The sequence below is a fragment of the Mya arenaria genome, chromosome 3 (genome assembly GCF_026914265.1).
Source record: "Mya arenaria isolate MELC-2E11 chromosome 3, ASM2691426v1".
In the NCBI taxonomy this organism is placed as follows: Eukaryota; Metazoa; Mollusca; class Bivalvia; order Myida; family Myidae; genus Mya; species Mya arenaria.
The window spans coordinates 48,598,641-48,623,502 of record NC_069124.1 but is presented as its reverse complement, the minus strand read 5'-3'; the positions used below and the strand labels follow the sequence as shown (position 1 = coordinate 48,623,502).

Genomic DNA, 24,862 nt, shown 5'->3' with positions numbered 1-24,862 from the left:
TGAATACTTATTTTTGCTAGCAACCTGTCTACTAAGTTACATGATTATGAGTTATTGCCAAGGTGCAAGATTTTGCTAGTCAACACCAATGCCTGTGTCAATAACAATACCTGAATATTTTTTTTCCAAAAGCAGAAGTTAAATACTTGTCTACTTAACAAAGATGGACAACACTTCACAATGTGTATTATCAGGGTTTATTCTCTAAAATGTTAATATAACAATAGTAAATACATGTACAAATAGGTTACAATTTAAATGCCTGGTAAAATGATAAATACATTAAAATATTGCTAACAACTTAGGTGGAGAGTTTACAAACAAATATTACCCTAACAGCGCAACTTCATTTATTTATGTTATGGAAAGGGTTTCAGTTAAAAGAGTTATGCACCCTTTCCCTTTTTTTGGAAGCACCCTTCTGCATTAATGGGAGTCCAGTAAACTGCAGGCCTCCTTCTGTTGTTCTGGGCAATTATGCAGTCCATTGTCAGAAATCTTAATTCACTTCGGTGATTAAAAAAAAAAGTTTCGTACCTTTACAAAATATGAAGGAAATACCAAAGTTATGTTTAATTAAAAATCACTAGGTACGAAATCTATAAACTTATAGTTAATCTAAAAATATATTAGCTCAGCATTACATGTAATAAAGCCTAAAAGTATTCCAACGCAGTAATGCACACGATATATATTCATAATATCAACTTGACTTTTTCCTTCATGAAACTGTTCCCTATAGCCTTATTATAAGAAATAACCTAATTCAATTTAAAAAATGTTGCTGGGTCCAGGTTCCTTATTTACTAACATCTTCAATCTAGGTTTAAGACTCGGGCTCAGAAAATTGAAATTTTAATTGTTTTAAAATATCTATGATATTAGATGATATTAAAGACTATAATATTTTTTATATATAAAATGTCTGTTTCAGTGTAAAACGTATCATTTGTGACATGTACAACAATTTTAGCATCTTTGCTCCATTAATAGCATTTTTATAACAAAATGAAGATTCTGCTTTTCTGAGTCTGAGTTGAGACTCAAACTTAAGACATAAGTAAAAACGGGCCCTGGATTCTTTTAAAAGTATTTGCAAGTACTAAAATTGTCTACATACATGTAATTATAATCATATTAACAGGGATTTCAGAAGACAAAACAATTATCACAGACAACATCTAAATGGTTAACAGTATAAAATTGACGAAAAATTATGAGTTACCACATACTATCAAAGAAAAGTAGAATAAGACATTAGGTATGTCACATGACTATAAAAAAGACACTACACTGTATGGTTATTGACCAAACTTATGTACAATGCTACAATGTATGCTAGCTGCCAAAGCACCTCCTATTACAAAACACAAGTGTTAAGAATATCAATGCTTTTAGAAATTAGCTTGTATCAATTTATCAAAAAAAAATTGATGCATAATTGTGTTTTACTCATTTTTTGACTTTAATAATCAACACAAAAAAAGCGTACAAATTGTGTACAGATAAAAAAGAATCCGCAATAATTTAGCCCTTTTTTACCTGCGTAATTTGTGGCCATGTACCTGATAGCTATTTATTAAAAATACCTATATTGTCCCCCTTTAGAGCTACATGTATACTAAGAACAAACAAACATACATTTAATCACAGATATTAATATGTTATTTATTACAGTAGTATAGATATCAGTTAAGCCAATAACAATAGAGTAGGCCTCGACTTTAACCCATTTCATCAGTCGACTACTAAGAGTTTTCAAAATTCATAACATAAAAGTTGGGGATGAAGGTGACAGTTGCGAAAGTCACTTAATCGATTGGGACGCTTTAATATATCTAAAAAAATTAGATTAAAACCTGTACCGTACAGTACACATGTTCATGCAGAGGTTACTTCCCTTCATAATTTAAAGCAAGGGAAGCAACCGCTGATTGGTGTTTCGTAACAATACAATTGAGGTTTTTAAGTAGCTTCATTTCCATATTAGTGTAAATAAATACACTTGTAAACAAAAGTGTACCGTAATGTGTAAAAAATCGAGTAGCCCTGTGGACTAACCAACTGGAGGAAATAAGAAGTCCTAAAAATAAATGGTAGCCTCGGGCTACTGGTCTACAGTTAAGGTCGAGGCATGTAGAGTAATACATAACTGGAATAAAGCACTAAGGTGAATAGAGAGTATTCTTGTTGAATCCATATCCAGCGTAAAGATTACTAGCGGAATCTTCCAGGCTCCTGACCAACAAGACTGATGCCTTATAATCCTGGCGCGTAATGTTGAGATATGTGTACATGTCCTTAAGGGCGGACACTTGAGCGTTGGTCACGATCACTTCCTTGTCTGCATTAGCTACAGTTCTGATCCTGTTTGCCTCTGCATGGCCTTGATCTAACTTCTCCTTGGCTGAAGAAAAAAAGCTTACCATTATTATAATGGTCATTAGGATAATGAAATATTTCAAAGTTACTCGCTCAACTAATAAATACCATGGTACACAATAATGAAATGCTTACTTAATAAAAATCAAACATGTCAAACAATTAGATCACACACTTGCACAAAAGAGGGCCACAAAGTTTGGCTTATTTTTTTCGCATTTAAACAATGGGTGTAACTCAACAATTATTAATGCCAGCGTTTGTCTCTGGCAACCTGTATACAAGTAATGGGCCTTGCTGTACATGTGTTTATTATCTCTGGCAACCTGTATACAAGTAATGGGCCTTGCTGTACATGTTTTTATTATCTCTGGCAGCCTGTATACAAGTAATGGGCCTTGCTGTACATGTGTTTATTGTCTCTGGCAACCTGTATACAAGTAATGGGCCTTGCTGTACATGTGTTTATTATCTCTGGCAACCTGTATACAAGTAATGGGCCTTGCTGTACATGTGTTTATTACCTCTGGCAACCTGTATGCAAGTAATGGGCCTTGCTGTACATGTGTTTATTATCTCTGGCAACCTGTATGCAAGTAATGGGCCTTGCTGTACATGTGTTTATTATCTCTGGCAACCTGTATGCAAGTAATGGGCCTTGCTGTACATGTGTTTATTATCTCTGGCAGCCTGTATGCAAGTAATGGGCCTTGCTGTTCATGTGTTTATTATCTCTGGCAGCCTGTATGCAAGTAATGGGCCTTGCTGTTCATGAGTTTATTATCTCTGGCAGCCTGTATACAGGTAATGGGCCTCGCTGTACATGTGTTTATTATCTCTGGCAGCCTGTATACAAGTAATGGGCCTCGCTGTACATGTGTTTATTATCTCTGGCAGCCTGTATACAAGTAATGGGCCTTGCTGTACATGTGTTTATTATCTCTGGCAACCTGTATACAAGTAATGGGCCTTGCTGTTCATGTGTTTATTATCTCTGGCAACCTGTATACATGTAATGGGCCTTGCTGTTCATGTGTTTATTATCTCTGGCAACCTGTATACATGTAATGGGCCTTGCTGTACATGTGTTTATTATCTCTGGCAGCCTGTATACAAGTAATGGGCCTTGCTGTACATTGCTGTACATGTGTTTATTGTCTCTGGCACCCTGTATACAAGTAATGGGCCTTGCTGTACATGTGTTTATTGTCTGTCTCTGGCAGCCTGTATACAAGTAATGGGCCTTGCTGTACATGTGTTTGTTGTCTCTGGCAGCCTGTATACAAGTAATGGGCCATGCTGTACATGTGTTTATTATCTCTAGCAGCCTGTATACAAGTAATGGGCCTTGCTGTACACAGCCTGTATACAAGTAATGGGCCTTGCTGTACATGTGTTTATTGTCTCTGGCAGCCTGTATACAAGTAATGGGCCTTGCTATACATGTGTTTATTATCTCTGGCAGCCTGTATACAAGAAATGGGCCTTGCTGTACATGTGTTTATTATCTCTGGCAGCCTGTATACAAGTAATGGGCCTTGCTGTACATGTGTTTATTATCTCTGGCAGCCTGTATACAAGTAATGGGCTTTGCTGTACATGTGTTTATTATCTCTGGCAGCCTGTATACAAGTAATGGGCCTTGCTGTACATGTGTTTATTATCTCTGGCAACCTGTATACAAGTTTCATATGGATATTTTGAATGGTGTTTAAGGTATGGCTATTTTTTTTGAAAACATTTACAACAATGACAACAAGGCTTTGAGAAAACCTAAAAAAAACAAGATAAGTTAAAAAAATTCCATCTTGGAAACATTAATAAATTTCAGTACTGAGTACAAACCATTGATAACTAGCTATCATTATTCTTACTCTTAGAACTATAAATATCTATATATATATGTATTTATATATATGTTTACTAATATGTAAATACGACCAACTGCAGTGGAGGTATTACCCCGATTTGTGATGTTTTTAGTCTGTCTCTCTGTCTCCTTCACTGTGAGGGTGTGGTTTCGGAAGAAAAACTCCCGCTCCTTTTGAACCTGAAATACAAGATGGTACATCATGATTAGAGAAACGCTTAGAGAATTTAAAATTCAAAATAATATATCAATCACTATTGAATCTTATAACACCAATTAAGATTCTCATTTCAGTAGACATTAAATTCTTTATGTCCTTTTTTGCATAATTGATATATTTTACTATTTCCTACAGATTCGGTGTTCCTTAGGTCACAGTGATATGAAATACTGTCATAAGAATAAGCAGTCGTGTTTTATAATATTAGTTCGCAAAGTTTTGAATCCATATTTGATGAAATCGTGAAATATCATTAAAATAAAACTCTTGGAAATAAAACAAATCTACAGAATCAGCACCCTATAATTCCCTACCTTTCTGTATGATTCCCAACATTCCTATAAATCCCTACATTACTATTACTCCTGACATTACTATGATTCCCAACATACCTATAATTCCCTACATTCCTATTACTCCTGACATTACTATGATTCCCAACATACCTGTAATTCCCTACATTCCTCTAATTCCCGACAATCCGATAATTTCCTACATTTCTATAACTTCCTACATGTGTTTTCAAGTCCATCAAAACTAAAATAGTTACCTCAAGGATGGCGATATGTAGATACCTCTCAAACACTTCATTTGGTATGGAGACCCCGAGTAGGTTGAAGAATCGAGCGTCCACGTGGTAACCCTGGTTACACGAGGCTAGTGGATTGCAAGTCTCACAGTAGGTGTTACTCTGACATTCCCGAGATTTGCAGCAGTCTGGGCAACAGTCACCTAAGATGAGATCATTTTTTATAATTAAGAAACAGCTTTTTTATGCCATTTTTTTCTCGTTATATTATTACCGGTAGCTATTATTCATGGTTCACTTTGTGTATTTCCATACTTTTCATAGGTGGAGTCATATGTTAAACCATAGAAAATGATATTTAAGGCATAAAAGTTGATTTTATTGGAAAAAGTGTCCCTATAGGAATGTGAAATCATTCACATTGTACAGTATTTTTAAATAAAAGACTCAAAATGAAATATATCTTAGTGATTTAATTTTGTGAACATTGCTACTTTCATTCATAATGAATACAACTATTTTGTAAAAAAAAAACAAGTTTTTAGGAAGACTTATACTAAATGCATATAATAAAATGCTTTGACTTACTATTAAATGAATCATAAATTATACAGCTAGTGACTGATGATATTGGTGTCTATCCAGTTTTATGAACCAGATAAAGTGATATTCAATTCAGCCTCATTTTTTAACTTTATTAACAACATGATTAAAAACATCCTCATTAACTTTCAGATCTGAAATATCTGGGATCATTGATTTAAATTAAACAAGTACAGCTCCAACAGTTGTCTGAAATCTTGTTGAAAGTTCAGCATATCACTAGTGTATCCATTAACCTTTCTGAGCAGTAGATTTAAAAATTAACAACGATGACATCAACAACCTTGTTAATTTAACAAATGTCTGAACAATCTGCCCATTATTTAGTTAATAATTGTAAGCAGTAAATTAACTATGTATATGTATGAGAGCTGCACTCTCACAGACTGAATTTATATTTCTTGTCTTGGAATGCACCAAACTTTACGTAGACGTCTGGAAACTAGTGATACAAGACTGCTGACAAAAGATCAGATTTCAGTATTTCATATTTATGTTCGAAAATTGTTGCTTAATGGCCAAAAGAGTAACTTACACTTTAAGCAAAATAAGTTTTTCAGTCATTTTCCAAACAATTGAGACTTTTTTTATTCTGATATATCTTATATGACTGAATTGAAGGCATTGATACCAAAATCAGCTGATTCTGAGACAAAAACTGAAAAAATGTAAAAAAAACTGTCAATCTGCGAGAGTGCAGCTTTAACAAGTGATATTTTTCGAATCAAACTTGATATATGCCTGGTATGCTAACATGCCATATAATTTTAGCCTACCTCCAAGTTTCCTCCTGATAGCAGCATGCATGCGAGTCTCAACATATGTTCTGTTGAATCGGAAATTATTGACTGAGAGTTCAGCTGCAGCAATGTTCTTGATTGTGCTTTTGATCATGAGCTCGAACGGGGGATTGTAGTCATGGACAAACTTCCGGAAAAGCAGACCAACCTCCTTCGGCCTGAAAGGAGGGCGAGACTTTCATTTCCAAAGGTTCAGGGACTGTTTTCAATAACCACCTTAGATTGAACTTTAATTTAAGTGTTTTGATTGGCCTGTATATTTAGCTGACCAATAGGCTGAATGGAATCACTGAGGCATGTCTAAGGATAAGGATAATTTCAATATTTAAATCTTGCCCAGGGGGCCATATTCACATCGCTCCTTGTATATCTGAGACTGAAAAACAAACAGAGCTTATAGTAAAGCGTAAACAAATCCATGAAACTGTAAAGACATTGAGCTGATTGTTCAGAACTTTGTTAAAGATGATAACGTGATTTACGACATTGTTATCTACTTTTAAACGTGTAAAATATTTGACGTTTTTTTTAACAAACTTAGAAAGTGGCTTCAAGTTTGATAATTCTTATTCAAATATAAAACAAACAAAGCTGAAGAAGTCATCTCAAATCCTGTTAGAAATACAGCAGGTCAAAAGTGTATCCATTAAACTTCCAGAACAGAAACGAGTTGAACACTATCAATGCTGTTAACTTCAACAAAGTTCTGAACGATCAGCCCAATCCCACCCAATATTAATTTGATATATATTGAATATATTTGATAACTATACAAATTAGTCCGCCCGGTTAGCTCAATCGGTAGAGCATTGGACTGTGAATCCGACAACCCGGGTTCGATTCCCGGGCGGACCAGGTCACTTCTGTTGTGATTGCTTATGAAATCCTTTCTACGACCCTTCTCACTGTACCACTGTCCCTGGCATGTACAGAAGTTGTCAGTTCCTTGCAGAGGTGAAGGCACCTAGTACTGGTTCTGCCCAGGTTGATGTGCGGTGTTTGAACTGTCACTCTGGGACCCTTCAATGTGCTCACGCCGGGACCCGAAGTATAAACTACTAACACCACCACCATATTCAATAACCACCTTAGATTTGACCTAAGTTTAAGATTAGAACCCAAGTATTTTGATTGGAGTTTAAAAATAACTGACCAATAGACTGAATATCAATGAGGCGTGAGGATTATATTGAATATGGTCCTGATCCATGGTGCTTGTTGCAAAGTATGTAGGCTTTACAGATTGTTAACCAAAACGTGATTGTTTGCTCATAAAAATATACCAGGGTATATCAACATTTGCGTCCTTGCTGAACAAGAATTTGCATGATTGTGTGGGCTGTACTTCCATGTTATTAATGTTTTTTAATGAAAAAAAATGCGTTCAGAGCAAATTATTTTCATAATATATGTATGTTTAACAATATATGAAAGGAAAAGTATCGTTAACAGTGTCTTTGTAAAGAGCTTATATTTTTGTCCGATTACCAAGAAAAAAATGAATTTTCTACTCAAAAATCTTTTTGGTTTTTCAGAAAAGATATTGCATTTTCATATCTGTATCATGGGAGTATCATAAATTATTTACATAGTACATCAGATATCAGGAAAATAAATTATATGTTGAATGGAAATCTTTAAGTCTGGGACTTGTATTTTTCCATGAATTTCCCTATACGAAATCCATACCTGATAAAGTAATGCAAAGAAAAATTGATGGTGACGGAGATGGTATCCTTGGTGAAAACAGCAATTCGATGAACAACGTCATGAGTTGTTGACTTGAAATAGACAAACTTGGTGTCGGGCCCCAGGACATAACATCCTCCATAGAACACCTCGTCCATATCAACAACATTTGTCATCTTGCTCTGCTTTAAGGCTATCTGAAAACAGAAACATTAGGTCATTGTGAAAAGTACCGGTATGTTCAGTTTCATCCATGTGTGTTCAAGAATTGAATCATAAGCTACTACTTTTATATACTCAGTAATCAATGTAAAATATTGCTTAAAACATTAAAAAAAAAAACATTCATAAAGTAAGACATTTAGAAACAAAATTATTCTAGAGATACATTTCAACTTGTTATTGATTCTTTTAATAAACAAATTAACTTTCTATAGGCAATAGTCCAGAATGCCCCTGAGCTATGTTATAATAATGATAGCAAGGCATAAGATTTCTAGGCAAAAGTCATTAGCATAAACTGTGTAAGGATTTTATTCTGAGCTTTGAACAAATTTAGGGTTTATGTTACTGTACAAGTCCTTTTTTTGAAGCACCTTTCTGCTGCTCTCATAGAATGGAATGCTTTTGATGATCAAATATTTTGTTTTTATTAAAACTCATGATATGATTATAAATACTATATATTATAGATGTCCAAGGCTGATATTTGGCTACATCCCTATTGATAAAAAGTATATTATTCCCCAATTTATACACTTAGTTCCCTAAAAAAAAATGACAAAAAATATAATAAAAATTAATCATGTTATCATTGTTTATAATGATTTTATAATAGTTGTATATCAATCTTTCATTAATTTAATTAAATGAACATTTAGTTCTTAGGCCAAACACTGTCAACTTTTCCAAAGCCTTGACTTGATAAAAAATCCAAAATGAAAAGGCCAGGCCTCTTCAAGCCCCAATTTCTGCTTAAAAAGCACTGTGTCCTTGAAGTTGTACCTTATCATAGTCAACATAGACAAAGCTGGCCGGGAAGAGGCTGAGGAAAAGCAGTACTCCAATGATCAGTATGGCAACCACGACAAAGCAGATGATTTGGGTTGCAGCCATTCCTCGGCACAATCTTAGTATGCGAGGTGTTTCCTCATCTTCCCTGAAATATTATTTTGCTTAGTTGAATGGCATGATACTTTATGGCCGCATTGCGCAATTTTGGACCTTCGGACATAATTAGTACAAATGAAATAATCATTGATAAAAAATGCCAAAAATAATGAATTTTTCTATGTATATAAATTTGTTCCAGGCTTTTTTCTTTTAAAGGTTTGACATTGAAGCATCATTTTCTCGACGATTTATGACCATTGGTTTACTCAAGTTTCCATAGCAACCATGGATTTCGTCCCTAATTATTTTGACTGCATTAATAGTCTGTCTTAAAACAGCAAAATGAATTAAAAATACAAAAAGGATTCATCATTTTAATCTTAATTCATGTTCCTCAAATATTATGTGTTAAGAAAATAATTAAAATTATAAGCTAGTTGTAATACTGATATGTCATTTGAAGTATTGTACTTTCGTAACAATGATATGTGAATGACTTCAAATTTAGATTTTGAAATGCACAATACATGGTCTCATTTGTAAATACGTATCTTGCGCAATTTAAGTGAAATCATCATGAAATTTTCAGAATTACATTCCTGAAATATCATTTAATTTAAATACCTTATAATAACAAATATATGTCCGAAGGCCCAAAATCGCGCAATGAGGCTAATATTGTATACCCATGATGCAAATGTGGTCACTTCATGTTCCACCCCTCAATACATCTAGGCAAGTTTGACTAAGATAAAGCTTCAATCTATGAATGGTTAACATGTCACTTAGTTAACTTATTTTATGCTCTCATATTAGATAAGAAGTTTATCCACCTTTTGACCATAGCCTGAGACTGTCAATTGGCATATGCAACTAAAGCAAGATTTAAATACTTTGAAAGACTACTGACCTGGGTGTCCCAGAATTGCCCTTCTCTGGATCCACACTGGTGAAGACCCTTGCTTGGAAATGAGCAACAACAGCAAGCGATTACATGTACTGGTACTTATCTAAGTGTTCCAGCACTGTTTTTCTCTGCATACATTACACTTCTGAACAGTGTTCTGCCATGGCAAACTAAGGTAAATGATTACATGTTCTAACCTTGGTTTCCCTTTTGCCTTTCACTGCATCCATAATGGTCAAGAACCTAGCTTGGGAAATGAGCAACTCAGATAGCGATTACATGTACTTACCTAAGTGTTCCAGCACTGTCTTTCTCTGCATCTATAATGGTTGAGAACCTTGTTTGGCCACTGGCAACTAAAAATTACATATACTGACCTTGGTTTCCCTGTTGCCCTTCACTTCATCCCCAATGGTAAAATCACTTGCTTGGCCATGAGCAACTAGAGCAAGGGGTAGCATGTACATACCTAAGTTTTCCAAGACTGTCTTCATCTGCATCAATAATGGTTGAGAACCTTGTTTGGCCATTGGCAATTAGAACAAATAATTACATATACTGACCTTGGTTTCCCTGTTGCCCTTCACTACATCCCAAATAGTGAAAACTATTTGCTTGGCCATGAGCAACTAGAGCAAGCGATAATATGTACTTCCCAAGTGTCACAGCACTGTCTTTCTCTGCATTTTCAATGGTTAAAAACTTTGTTTGACCATGGACAACTTCAAGTGATTGCATGTACATGTACTGACCTGGGCGAACCAGCATCGTCCTCCTTTGCATTCACAATAGTGAATAACCTTTCTTTGCTATGAGCAACTACAGCAAGTATTAACATGTACTTACCTAAGTGTCCCAGCACTGTCTTCCTCTACATCCATAACATTGTTCGGCCATGGGCAACTAGAGGAAACAATTACATGTACAGACCTAGGTTACCCTGTTGACATTCTCTGAACCCACAACGGTGATGACTCTTACTTGGCCATGAGGAACTAGAGCAAGCAATTACATGTACTTATTCAGTGTCGCAGCACTGTCTTCCTCTGCATCCATAAAGCTTGAGAACAGAGTTCGGCCATGGGCAACTTGAGTTAATAATTACATGTACAAAAAAAGTCATGTACTGACCTGGGTGTCCAAGCGCTGTCTTCCTCTGCATCTATACTACTTTAGAACTGTGCTTGACCTTAGTTTACTAGAGCAAACAATTATTATTATGTACTGTCCTGTGTGTTCCATTGCCTTACTCTGCACCAACAATGGTTCAGAACCTTCATTTGCAACAAGCAACTACAGCAAGCGATTACATGTTCTAACCTGTGAGACTCAGCATTGCCCTGCTCTGTTTTTACACTGGTAGAGAATCTTCTTTGGTCATGTGCAACTAGAGCAGCCTTGCAACAAGCAACTACAGCAAGCGGTTACATGTTCTAACCTGTGAGACTCAGCATTGCCCTGCTCTGTTTTTACACTGGTAGAAAACCTTCTTTGGTCATGTGCAACTAGAGCAGCCTTTAATCAGACTAAAGGTGAATTCTGAACAGTACAACTACATCTAGAGCTGCCTATATCAAGGAACTACTCAATTTGCTGTCCAAGCAATGGCCTCCTCTGCATCTACAATGGTGGAAAATGCTTGGCCAAGTGCAACTAGAGCAAGCAATTACATGTACTTTCCTTGGTTTCCCTTATGCCCTGCTCTGTATACATCTAGATTGATTGGCCATGTTCAACTAGAGCCATGCCATTACAAGAACTGACCTGTGAGACCCAGCGTTTCCCTCTTCTGCATCCACAACAGAGGAGATCCTGGCCACACCTTGACTCTCCATGCCCACCGTGCCCAGGTCCCCTGCCACCTGCAAATACATGGACACAATCACATTTAAAAATACTGATAGACGCACCATGCATCTTCAGGGTATGATGAATTACACAGCTACTTTGTTAAAAATAATTCATGAGTGTTAAACAGTGCACCAGCATGGCCAAAATAATTTATTTACAGTCGAACATCCAGTGGCAAATTTCGGAATATACCCGGTACTGTGCCCTTTTGGCCAAATTTCATTCATATGTTATACATGCTTTAATCAGTTGTCTCTCTACTTTCAATACCTAGCTGGAGCATTGTTTTAGCATGAAATGCTTGCAGGGAATGCAGCTTATGTTATTAGCTGATACTGATGAATTCTCAATATAACTGATATTTTTAGAAGTTTATCTCTCCACCAAATTCAAACCATTTAAAATGTATATACTGGAATTAGAACTGCATTGTATTTAGACACCAAGCCAATAGTACAAAACATTCAAAAATGTTTTTTAAAAGAACAAAGCACAAGGCAACTTTTAAGCAGTTTTCAGGTTAAAACATGCATATTCTTTGTTAAGTATTCCACATCCAATTAAACCCTCTGGGCTCAAACTTGCTTGGCTCGAATACCGTATTGGCTGGAACTTAATGTGAAGGACCAATTTTTTCCAACTGAGTGTTAGCATTCCCACTCAGCTCGAGGCTTGAGGTATATTTGCCAGTCTTTGGGAGTTTATGCCAACAGGTTTAGTTTGTATATAGCTGTTAAGTCAGATGTTGATTGTTCGAATCTTTAACTCTTTTTTTAGTTGTCAACTTTTTATATTTTGGCCAAAAGGAAGGCAGTTTTTCTAATACATGTATTTCAGTAAATCAGAAGTCAGCCTTTATTGATTTAAATCAGGTGAAGCGATAGACATAAGCAGTGGCTGGCCTAATTAGTAGGTTGTTTACACAATAAATTGTAGACCACTAAAAATAACTGAGTAGCATCAAATCTTTTTTTGTAAGTACATATATACAACCTATAACTAGTGATGTTCAGATGATGCTTAAAACAAAAAATTGATTGGTTGGTGGATGGGCCTGAAATTGGCGACAATCGATTGTATTTGGTCAAAAATCGATCTTCGATTTAACGAGCGAGTTGTTTTTCTTTTTTCCTCTTATTATTTACATTATGTTAATTTCCGCAAACTTTCACCTTTGAGTTAGTTTATGCATTCGGAAGTGTTCAGTTGTTATCATCAACAATATGGCCGAAAGCAAAAACAACAACACTAAATAACTTCAAACATACACATAACATAAGCATAGTTAGGGATTACCAGTTATTGAACACGAAAAAAACTACCATTAAGGTATTGTCAAAAACTGATTGTACTATCGATAATCAGTTACTTAAGTGGAATCGACTATCGATAGTAATGTGGAACCGATTCCCACTACTACCTGTAACCATTTCTTAATAGCAACCTACAGATTTTAGTCAAGCAAAGAAGGTACTTGATTAGGAATATGCTTTGAATAATGACTATGGCAGGGTTCAGGAAGGTTCAAGTTCCTATACTTACATCAGTCCATCGTCTGTCGTCATCACTATCTTTCTCAAGCTGAAGAAAAACAGTTAGTGCAATGTTGGATGGCTTTTTAAGGCTCGATCATGTATATTATGTGATTTTCATAAGCTGAATAAAGCGTCATAAATTTCAACAAACCTTTAACACTCATTCTCACAAACATTAACACGCAATTTACAGTATGTTTCGAGGCATGCTATACTCTTTCCATTTCATGGGATCTGCAAAACATGAGCACGACTTAGGCTTAATGCATGCAGTTCTTGTCCATAAACTTATGAATTAATTTGTTCCGTACACAAATATATGTGTAACAAATCATACCCAAACCCAATGAAGCATGAACATATCTGGGTTTTACACGTAGCTAAATGGTTGGGAGGGTGCTGCACCTTGTCAATTTTGGAAGCACACTTCTGCCCTCATGGAGACCAGAAATTGCACCCTCCTGCCTTCAAAGAATTAAATGCTTAAGATAATCAAATATTTCTTTTGTTTTGATTAAAACTTGGGATATGATTATGAATTCAAACAAACTTTACATATCTGGTCATTGAAACCTAATATTACTACTAAAGAGCACAATTTTTAACACTTTTTATAAAATTCATGATGACTTTAATCAATAATATTCACTGCACAATACAATGTGCCCTTTTGTCACTCAGCACCCTGTCCCTCTTCTGCAGCACCCTGTCCCTTTTCTGCAGCACCTTGTCTATTTTTAAACATTGCTCAAACCCTAATAAATACAAGTACATTTCTGTTGCCTGGTTTTACTATTAAAGGAAATTCTCAATCAGAAATACTTTAGCAATAAACAGGAGATAGACATTCAATGAGAGGTTTGATCAATAGCGGATATATGCATAACAAATTGTTGTGTGGCACTGCCCAAAACCATGCTTCATATTTGGCATCTATATTTACCAAAACTTTTGTGATAGTAAAAGTAAATGTTGCCTATGAAACCCTGACTGTATACCGTAAGCATATTTTTTACATTAAAATTTCCATGTTTGGTACCAGAATATAACTGAAAATGATAATCACGCCCATAAGAATGCCAGTGAAACTATTCATACATAGTGTTGCCTATAATAATGTCTTCATGTTTGAAATTGACTACCGTTTTTGTTGTGAAAGCCAAGTCAGATGATCAGTTTGTATCATTGGCTTTAGATAACTATAATATCTAAACCTTGAATTGGCTTTAAGGAGCTAGTTTAGTGTTTCATGTCAAAAGCAGAAACATAACTACACCTTTGGTCATTTAATCATTTAATATATAATCGCAATACTAGATAGTTCAACAATTTATTATAAAAAGAATCATCTACTGTTTAAAATTTTAACCTACTTCCATGTTCTCAATCAAATTGGTGTGCATAGCCTTGGGTAAGACAGTAATTGAACAATGCAATTTCAAAAATGATGTTTTGTTCTCAATCCATATTGGCATGGTTTTCTGGATAACTTGCGGCCATGAGTGAAATATTTACTATGTTCTCAATGCAGGCACATGGTTAATTAGTTACTTAATGGTGATGATATAAAAAGTATTTGTTCTTGGCATAAGCCATTATTTAGCTGCTTCAAGTACTCCAAGTGATTTGCTTATTATATTTCCAAGCAAAATGTAAAAGCAGCAAAATGAGACTGGCAATATTACTTAATACATAATGCCACCTGAGAGCTTTGTTTATTCAATCTAAGTGTTTTAAGAAAAAATGCATTGATTATATACCAACTATAGGACCATCGGGGTTAACGGAAACCTACCATTAAAGTTTCATGGTCCTAGGTAAAATGGTTTTCAGTCATTTTTAGAACAAAGTATTCAAAAACCTATTGAACCTAATGACCTTTGACCTACTGAACCCAAAACAAAAATAAGGTTCAAAAACTTGTCAGAAGTAACCTACATGTAAGTATGATGGTCCTCGATCGAACACTTATAGACTGCAGACAAAGTTTTCCTTATAATACTGTTGATTGTGACCTTGACCTTTGATCTCTGACCCCCCAAATCAATAGGGGTCATCTACTATTAGAGGACAACTTACCATCGAGGTATCAAGGTCCTAGGTAAAACTGTTCTTGATTAAATTTTATTGAGTTATTTAACAGCGATAACAATACATTTAGAAAACCATTTTCATAATTACAAAAAAAAACTGTACAAGGTCATTTGAGACTTCTAGTAAATAACTCACTGACAAGCTGTCAGGCAAGTGAAAAAATTAAGATGATGCTCTAGAGCAAATTACAGTCACAAGACATGTTTACAAAAATGATACGGACAGCCATGCATTTATCCAGTAGTTTTAAAACTAAAGGATAAAGACAATACAAGGAGACGCAGTCAGTTGGCACCTGTTTACCTGTTTATCAACTGAAGATTCCCTTAAAGTCCAGTTACCCGGAGTGCCCTAGAATATCAAGCAACCACAAAAATCAACTTCCTTTAAAGAAGTTTTGTTGTTGCAAAAACACTGTGGTAAGTTTTTGTTAGTCTGAGTGATCAGAATTTTGTTGATGTTAATTTTGATAACATCATTATTCAGTGTGTGTATACCATGTGATAAATTACGTCGGAAGGCAACATTTTGCATAAAATGAAGACTTAAATCAAAGATAACTTTTCTTTTACAACACCATTTTAAATGAAACAAAGGGCAGTCTATGACCGCTTTAAGAGCCCCGCATTTGTTTTATTACCGAAATTCGATAATGCCATTTGCTTCATCAAACACTTCAACAAACCTGTGTCCAAAATAATGTTTTGACAGTGCTCCGTCAGACGGCCATATTGCAAAAAGGTTTGTCGAGGTGTTTAAACTAAACTCTTAATCAAAATCTGGTAAAAGACCAGAGGCAGGGCTCCGTAAGCGCTGTGTTTCATTTAAAATGGTAAAGAAATAGTGAAGATATCTTTGTTTTTAAAGTCTTTTTTCAAACCAAAATATTGCCTTCCGACGTAGCATTTATGACGCAATTTATCACGTGGTCAACACACACTGATTATTGTTAACATTCAAATTATTACTGTTCTGGAAGTTTCACTTACGATTCTACAGGGCTGTCTTTCTAGTGATTTATGGGCCGAATTTCTGCCCCATTCCCAATTTTCATGCCAAAATTCCCTTCTTTTTATGAATTTTTCTTTTGCAATATGCTGTCACATAAATTGTTTGAATGTGAATCCAAATTACATGTATATGTGGCACAATAATACATTTGATATTATCATATGAATAAGTTATACTCCGTGCAATAAAAAATCTGTCTTTTAGGCAAAAGTCCTGTTTGGAAAAGCCAAGGCCCCATGCTCCTACAGTGGAAAGACAGTCCTGATTTTAAGTATTACAAACATGACTTGAAATAATTGTTTCAGCTGTACCAGTTTTATTTAAATATATGAGCACACTATAAAATAGTTAACTATGAAAGTCAAAATCAACATCATACTACCAAAAGTTCAAAAAGGACCACATAGTAAATACCATAGATATGTCGCCAGGTGATGCCCTTTTTTAGCAACTGATGCATATTGTGCATAATTTTAAGTGAAAATATCATGACAACTTACCTTCTCTGAAACATATTTTAAGTGCTTTCTTTATTCATATGGTACCTAATACCAAAAATACAAGGGTATATAATAAATTAACTTGGCATCAAATTTGTTAATAAAAAAGAGAAGACAAAGGATAGTGAAATACTACAAGTAAAAGTTTGTCATAAATGCCAGATCTACTGCCTGATTGAATGATATTAAACTTTGGACACCTTAAAATAGCAGAAACATGACACATTTTTCTAAAGAATGGATTTCTTATTAATAAAGCTATCAAGAATGCCTTTTTCAACAGTAAACTGTTAATTGAATTAGCAGGGTTTAATAGCAAATGCCATTGGGAGTGTCTTTAAGCAAGATTTTCAATGGCTGGCAAACACTGACCAAAACAATGATTCTCAAAAATATTCTGGCATGTATGATCACCTTAAGATATTATAGGCAACTACCGGTACTTAACAAATACAAAGAAACAAAACTATGAGAGCCTAAGTTCCTTGTTACCATTTCAAAAGCCTCCTCTTCCCTGCCAGCACCGTCAACGTAAGAACTTCGACTGTCCCGCATCTGCATTATAACTGCAATTTCTTCCGGAGAAAGTTCACTACCTTCAGCACCTTCACCCATGTCTGCCATAGGGACATCTTGGAAAATATATGAGAAATCCTGCATGGTGACTTCTATAGTTTTTTAATACCATTTTGAAAACAGTCATATTTCATAGAAAACAAAATCAAAATGATAAGGGACAATGACAGAAAGACAAAATTTGACTTTTTAGTATTTTCTTACTTTTTCTTTTCTCAAAACAAGCCAGTTTGAGTAATAAAAGGACTTTGAATCTTAGCAAGGCATTTCTATGTTTATTGATTTATAAAAAAAGGTCTATGGATAACGATTTGAATAAATATAATTAATTATTTGTCTTTTTCGTTTTCTTTCAACACTGAAGAAGCCAAGCAAAATACCTTCTGTCTCAGGTGGCGGCTCTTCATATTTGTTTCTGTTAACCACGACTTCCGTATACGAAGGTGGAGGCACAACTGCATCATCCACGTTTTCTCTGCTAGAGTGGTGTGACCGTGAAAGCATGTGTTCTGGCACAGGCATGAAGCGGCTGGACTTTGGCTCCATGTCATCACCTTTACCTGTGGAACCATAAAAGAAAGCTATTATTTTAATTATTTATTTATTTTAATATCTTCAGTAAAAGCTAATATTTTTTTAATATCTACAGTAAAAGCTAATATATGATACACCAAATTCTGTGCACTATTTTAGCAATAAACAACTATTTCAACATACTGCATGGTATTATCAATAGTACAAAATAATACCTCAACCTGTAATGACTTGGACAAACAATTGAACTCCAACTGAACTTTGACATGAACAGTACAAGTTTGTTTTTTTACAAATAGGCACATCAGCAATTTTTTTACTCTAGCTGTTCAGCAATATAAACCAAGAGACCGCAAATTCAAAGTTTTTAACGATAATCTTATTCATTCCGAAAGGGTGTTTCTTAACAAATATTGAAGCCTAAGTTCTTCTGACTTAGGTGTCCCAGGCTAGAATCATGGCCTGGGCGCACGAGAGGTTGATTTTTGGTCACTGAGTCCAACACTTTAATTCAATAATTGTCATTTAATGACATTTGTTTCCATTGCGCAACAAATAAGTGAGAACAGGCTTAATTGACTAGCAGCAGTATTTCAACACTTCACTTGACCTGGGATGAAAAGTGTGCCCTGTGTGGGGCTCAACATCATGACCATCTGAACACCATCAAGGTGCTCTAACCTACTGAGCTTACCAGGTTACTGTTCCCCAATTAACCTTTATTCAGGCCAATTCAGGCACTTATGCATTTAACTTTTGACACCAGTTAAGTAAACCTGGGAGGAAAATTAAACCTCGACAGTGGAACACTTAACATGGCACTCAAACCAACTGTGCTGACTGCAGCTGGTTCTTTACCACACACACTTGAAGACATTAACACTTGTCAAACAGACATTTTCACATTAAGATATCATACAAAATTCCTCATATTTTGCAAAGGTAAATAAATCTGAATAAACCTGAATTTTGTCTATCTTCATCCATGGTTTGGCAATGTATTATCACAGATCTAGGTAAACCTTCTGAACCGGACCCCAGGTAAATAAAGTGTGTTGTATCACATGTTAAGGATCCTGTAAAATATAACAGGCTTCTGCATTTGCAAATAAGAAAACAGGAAATATATTGCAAAATCCTAACTTTACCAATCCGGAAGTAAACAAACTTAATATGTTTATAACGGCAATTTCAAAACCGGTTCCTGGTAGCAGACAACTTTTTTTCACAGGCAATAATTTCGTGTAATTTATTATGGATCTCTACGATGGTCCTTCAAAACGTTCTGAAATATACTCAGTTATAGTTCGTATATCTGTGTGGAAATTTATTCCGAAAGTGTCACTTGTTAAACAGAATTTGAACCCCGGGAGGCCAGAAGGTGTTTGGGGATTTTTTCTATACTGGAGGTCATTTTAAAAGCTTTCAAAAGTAAATTGGAAGATACAAGAGTACACATGCAATCATGGTTTGGGACAAAATACCTCAGTGCGACATTTTGTGTTTGCTTTGATTTCTTTGAAATAAAAAAACCCGAAAATTTCATCACCTGACTTCAAACTCACGTTGCCTTCAAATGGAATTTAAACGGGGAAAATGCCAAAATTTAATCTCTTTAAAGTGACACTCTTCTTTCAAATCAATACATACACATGTATAGCAAATATCAATTTTGAGTGATATACCATTAACTAATTACTAAATAATGCATTTCTGGAATTATTAATTACTGTGATTGTACAACATTGTAGCCGTGTATTTAATAGCTGAAAACGCAAAAATATTAACTGATTGGTGAATGCTAAAAGATTTACTGTGCTCTTCTATAGTCTCACAAAGTAGAAATACGAAATACCGTGTTTTATGCATATTTCTTTCAAATTAAACATGCATGGTATCCTTCATAAGAACCATTGTTTTCAACATCTTTTGATCATTTTTGGAATATTAAAACAATATTATTAATTCTGGTAAATATCATGTGTGAGTACGAGTGCATCTTTAAAGGTGTCTATTTGTGTTAGCAGTAGTCCAATTTCAAACATTCTTATTGTGTACGTAAATAAAATTGCTTTTTACGCTTTCCAAGTGGATGAATAAGGTACAGACGTCATGTTTTTATACATTAAATATGTATTTACTAAACACATTCGCCTGGTAAGCGTGTAATTCCAAGCCAATGGACTGTACGTGTCTTAAACTAAACATCAACAGCCTTTTGATGGACATTGCGGCTTGTTAACATGAAAAACATACGATAAAAGGGACACGTTTTTCACAATTTCATGTGAACTGACAAGGTTTGCTCTAGTGATCTAAGAAATGGACTGGTCTGTAAAACAATGAATGAAACGAGGATGTAGGTAATTAAATGGAGACCATGACATCCGAGACTGTCTTATATTATATATATGTTCTCTTTATTTCAACCCGACATTGATTTAAACATATTAAACAAACAAACGGTCATATATAAAGTATATATACAGCAATACATATAACATATTATGAGGCCCAAAGTTGTTGCACCATGATAACGATGTTAATGTAATAATATTGTAAGATAAAACGTATACTCTAAAACTAGGCGTATACTTCCTGAATTTGTGGCTATTATGATTAACGTACGTGGTGAACAGTGCCCTGAAGACTTATTACTTTTTTTATTTAAAAAAAAAATATTCAAAAAATCACGTGGCACCTGGTTCAAAAACATGTCGAAATAGATATGAAAGTAATTAAAGGTACTCGGGTAAATATGCCTTTATAATAATACCTCTGAATTTCCTGCATCCGTTTTGAAATATTTAATGATTATTTTTTTTTTTTTAAACTGGTTCAAATGGCTTAAAACGCATTAAGACATGCAGAATAAAAAAGATAAACAAAAATAAGTGTTACATTAAAATTAAAGCTGCCGTATAAGTTTTAAAGACAGTACACATGCATAAGCAAGAAAAATAGAAAAACGAACATAATAATAATAATTTCTAAAGGGAATAAAACAGGTCAGCAGTGAGAGGTCCTTTGTGAGTCTAAGTCTAAGTCAGTTTGCACAATACATTATGAAAGTATCTACAGACTGCGCGGATATGTTTGTCTGTATGATCACTCGGTCGAGTATATGTTCATGACGAATCGCGCTAGTACAGTAGTAAATGAAGTCTGCACTATTGTGTGGGGTTTCGAGTGTGATCGTGCCACTTGTCTCTTGGCGGAAAGCATTGGGCACGAAGAAACGCGATGGACGTCGACGTCAGCTGACCACGCAAGACAGTGAGTACATATCTCGGCCTGGGAATATTTTGTGTTCGTGAGGAAGGGGCTGGTAGATATCGCTTGAGGTATGTCTTCTCGAGATTTCGCAGTTGACCATATTATAAGGACGGGTAGGCACGAGTATGGGAACTGCAAAACAATGAATTTCCGGGTCGCCGGTGACTCGGGCTTTCCATTTGTTGGTGTAGAAGTTCGTGATGGCTGTTCTGACTGACCGTTTCCAAGCCAGTTTTGTACGAAGTTTCGCTGTATATCTGTAGGCGTGAATGTGCTGTTCTAAACCATATTTGCTTGGAATTTTGAAAATGTCTGGTATAAATCCAAGTTGACTGCTATTACCACGAGTACAGAATAACTGTAACTTATAGTCAAGCACCTTTTTCACAAGTAGTGATGCATTTAAGCTGCACAGTTTGTGGAAAAGCATGAGCTCACCGTAGGTCGATCTGTGATTCTATAGAATTCCACCCTAACAAACTGAGAGCCATTATCAGTTCCTGTCCTCGTGATATGGTTTGACACATCTTAGCCGTGAAGCGAACGTAACGTTCGAGCTTCGCAATGTCAGATTTAGTGAGTGACGACCATAATTCAGAGCCATATAGGACGATTGGTGTAGAGATACAAGTTTTTGCACTAAGCCAGCAAGCATTAGCGGATTGACATCATAAGCTCAGCAGTCTCTGATTGTAAGCAAGGAAAAGGGCGATGATCGTCCTTTTCTTATTCTGACGTCAACTGCCGGGGCACATTTACAAGACCTATTAATTTCTATTCCGACGCGTTTTATAGACTCTGATTGGAAAAGCGTTGTATGACCTTCGACCAAGGAGTCGTTTACTGTTTGAAGATTTCCGAAGATTAAGTACAAACATTTCCTTTCGTTTAACTGATAGCCCCATAAATTTGCATAAGCAACAACAATGTTTATTTGTGCTTGTAGCACCGCGCTTTGTTCGATGATATCAGAGTGAGGTCCAGCAAGGTTCCAGTTACCAGTGTTTATGGTCCCATTGTAGGATCCATGGGAAGAATCCTTTAAGAGTTCATCAATGAAGAGAAGATACAGCCATGTTGAAAGTATCCCTCCCTGGCGGACACCTTGGCGGACCAGAAATGGCGTCGACTGAAATCCGTTTACTTATACTATACCCTTTAAGTCTGCATAACAGATGATGAGTACTCTCAACATTCTGCCACGATTTCCATAGTCATGAAGTTTAACAAACAGGGCTGGGTGCAATACATTGTCAAAGGCACCGGATGTGTCTAGTGTTGCTACGTATGACGCTGAGCCGTACTCTAGATTCGAAAGTATTGTTTCCTAAAGAGCAAAGGATGCTATTATAGATCATAGTCCTTTTTGATATCCATTCTGTTTTGCATTTGGAAATTGTTTTGTATGTTTAACTGGCCTGATATAATGCTTGAAGACGTTTATGCACCAGTTTTTCGAAAAAAATATATATAACAGGCAGTAATGTGATAGGACGATAACTTTTACATGCATATTTTTTTTATCTTGTTCTGTGAATGGGTATGATAATTCCCAATTTGCAATCTTTTGGTATATACGATGCTTAGGTCATCATATTAAATAACACTTTGAGATAATATTCTAGAGTCGATCCACCATGTCTTAAGCGCTCGTTCACAATTTTGTCATGACCCTGCGCGTTTCTTCGTTTTTGTTCTTTCAATATGTCATTGGCGTCATTACAGGTGACGTCACATGTTAGAACGTCATCCGATCAAAAGTGGTGCTGCACATGGTGTAACAGAAACATCAACGGTTTGTACCGATTGTTCGCTATGAATCGTACAGACAAACGCAAAAACAACCATAATTATCTATTTATAACAACAGTTTACGAACAATCTCTGCTATACACCTAGCACGGCAAATGACGTCGGCTAGAGACGCGGGTTTGAACAGTTAACGAAAGCAAATTCCACCAGACCATGGAACACGAACGCCAAGTTCGCAGCCATCCGAACATCGATTGCCTTTAAGACAAGTATCATTTACAGTAGAACCCCGTTGGCTCGAACTCGCTTGGCTCGAATTCCTCTTTGGCTCGAACTGGATGTAAAGGACCAATTTTTTTTACTGAAGGTAAGCATCCAATGGGGTTCGACTGTACTTATAAACTGCCACATAATAATAAGACATTTGGTTAAAATGCTATCCAGACTGACATGGTCTACTATAGTATTTGATCGACAGCATAGATTTGTATGCTTGGATGATATTAAATTAGCTATTGATAAACTGAACCAGGGTGAAGAAATTTAATTCGATGAAAGGAATAATAATAAATATATATATATTTTTTTTATACAGTCTGACCTTGACATAGGAGACAGCGGGCTGATTTTACCGCGCCCGGAACTCTGCGCGCTGTCATGATCAGCACGGTAAAACATACAATGAGATGCAACCGGGGGACGGATCGAATTTCAGTTGAGCCAAAAGTTGACCCAGTAAGGATGCTTGGCTCGTAGATCTGGGTAAGATAGTAGGAGTAATTTACGTCCCGCCCCAGACTGAACTTTACGTACGCCTTTACATGGGTCCTAAAATACTGTAAGGAGGTGGGGTTGTTAGAAATCTACCTGTGCTTGGACCGTACACTAAAAAAAAGAACCGGGCCCCCTACATGACGGCGAACTATTTTTTAAATACCGTTGATAACGTGAAGTTTGGAAATTATAACGAGAACTGAATATGTATGACTTCGATCAAACAAAAAATCGCCCAGGTCTTTAACTTGATACCATACAAGTGGAATGTGTCCATCCATGCTTGGACATTATAGTATAATTGTATATAGAATGCCAAGTACTTCTATGACGTGTCTTTGTTTCAGTGACAACTGGGTAAGATGAAGTTTGTCTTTGTTTCAGTGACAACTGGGTAAGATGAAGTTAAAAGTCCTTTTGTCGCAATCACTCGATATATACAAGTTTGTGGCCATCCCGGAATTATGAAACGTACATAATATTTATAATTTCCACGAGCTTATGTAGTACAGTGTCTTGTAACAGTTTGCCGCCGTATAAAGTCATGTATATATGAACACACATGGGTTTATCTCTATGTCTTTCCCTATATAGTGTCAATAATTAATAAGGTTATATCATGTACGTAGTGGAAAACCCTGTCTGAACAGCCGGACATGTACAATATGCATTGTATTATTATACATATATATATATACAAACGTATGCATTTAAATCAAATATAGTGCATTTCAATAAGTGGCCATTAAATAGATTCACATCTTAGCGATGATTATAGGTTTTAAAATAAAATTGCATTTTGATCGTTTTCTGGTCTGCTTCGCGCGATAGCGATTCACCTGTCAC

At 35.6% G+C, this 24,862-nt stretch overlaps 1 protein-coding gene and 1 non-coding gene across 5 annotated transcripts; one reads left to right on the top strand and one right to left on the bottom strand.

The window, feature by feature from the left end:
* Positions 1-180: 180 nt before the first annotated feature.
* Positions 181-19,372, bottom strand: LOC128227267 (uncharacterized). Of its 4 annotated transcripts, XM_052937630.1 has the most exons (12): positions 19,177-19,372; positions 18,061-18,240; positions 17,597-17,736; positions 15,897-15,944; positions 13,507-13,545; positions 11,878-11,975; positions 9,099-9,252; positions 8,094-8,290; positions 6,381-6,562; positions 5,023-5,204; positions 4,345-4,432; positions 181-2,407 (listed from the first exon to the last, which is right to left on the bottom strand). In XM_052937630.1, exons 1-12 carry the CDS (start codon positions 19,199-19,201, stop codon positions 2,166-2,168), a joined length of 1,575 nt encoding a protein of 524 aa, XP_052793590.1. In that variant the 5' UTR covers positions 19,202-19,372; the 3' UTR covers positions 181-2,165. The 4 variants fall into 4 exon arrangements, with proteins under 4 accessions (XP_052793590.1, XP_052793591.1, XP_052793592.1 ...); XM_052937631.1 differs by lacking the exon at positions 13,507-13,545; XM_052937632.1 differs by lacking the exon at positions 15,897-15,944.
* On the top strand, positions 7,183-7,259 carry Trnah-gug (transfer RNA histidin (anticodon GUG)). The gene has a single exon. It is a non-coding gene; the product is annotated as a tRNA-His (tRNA).
* Positions 19,373-24,862: the final 5,490 nt, after the last annotated feature.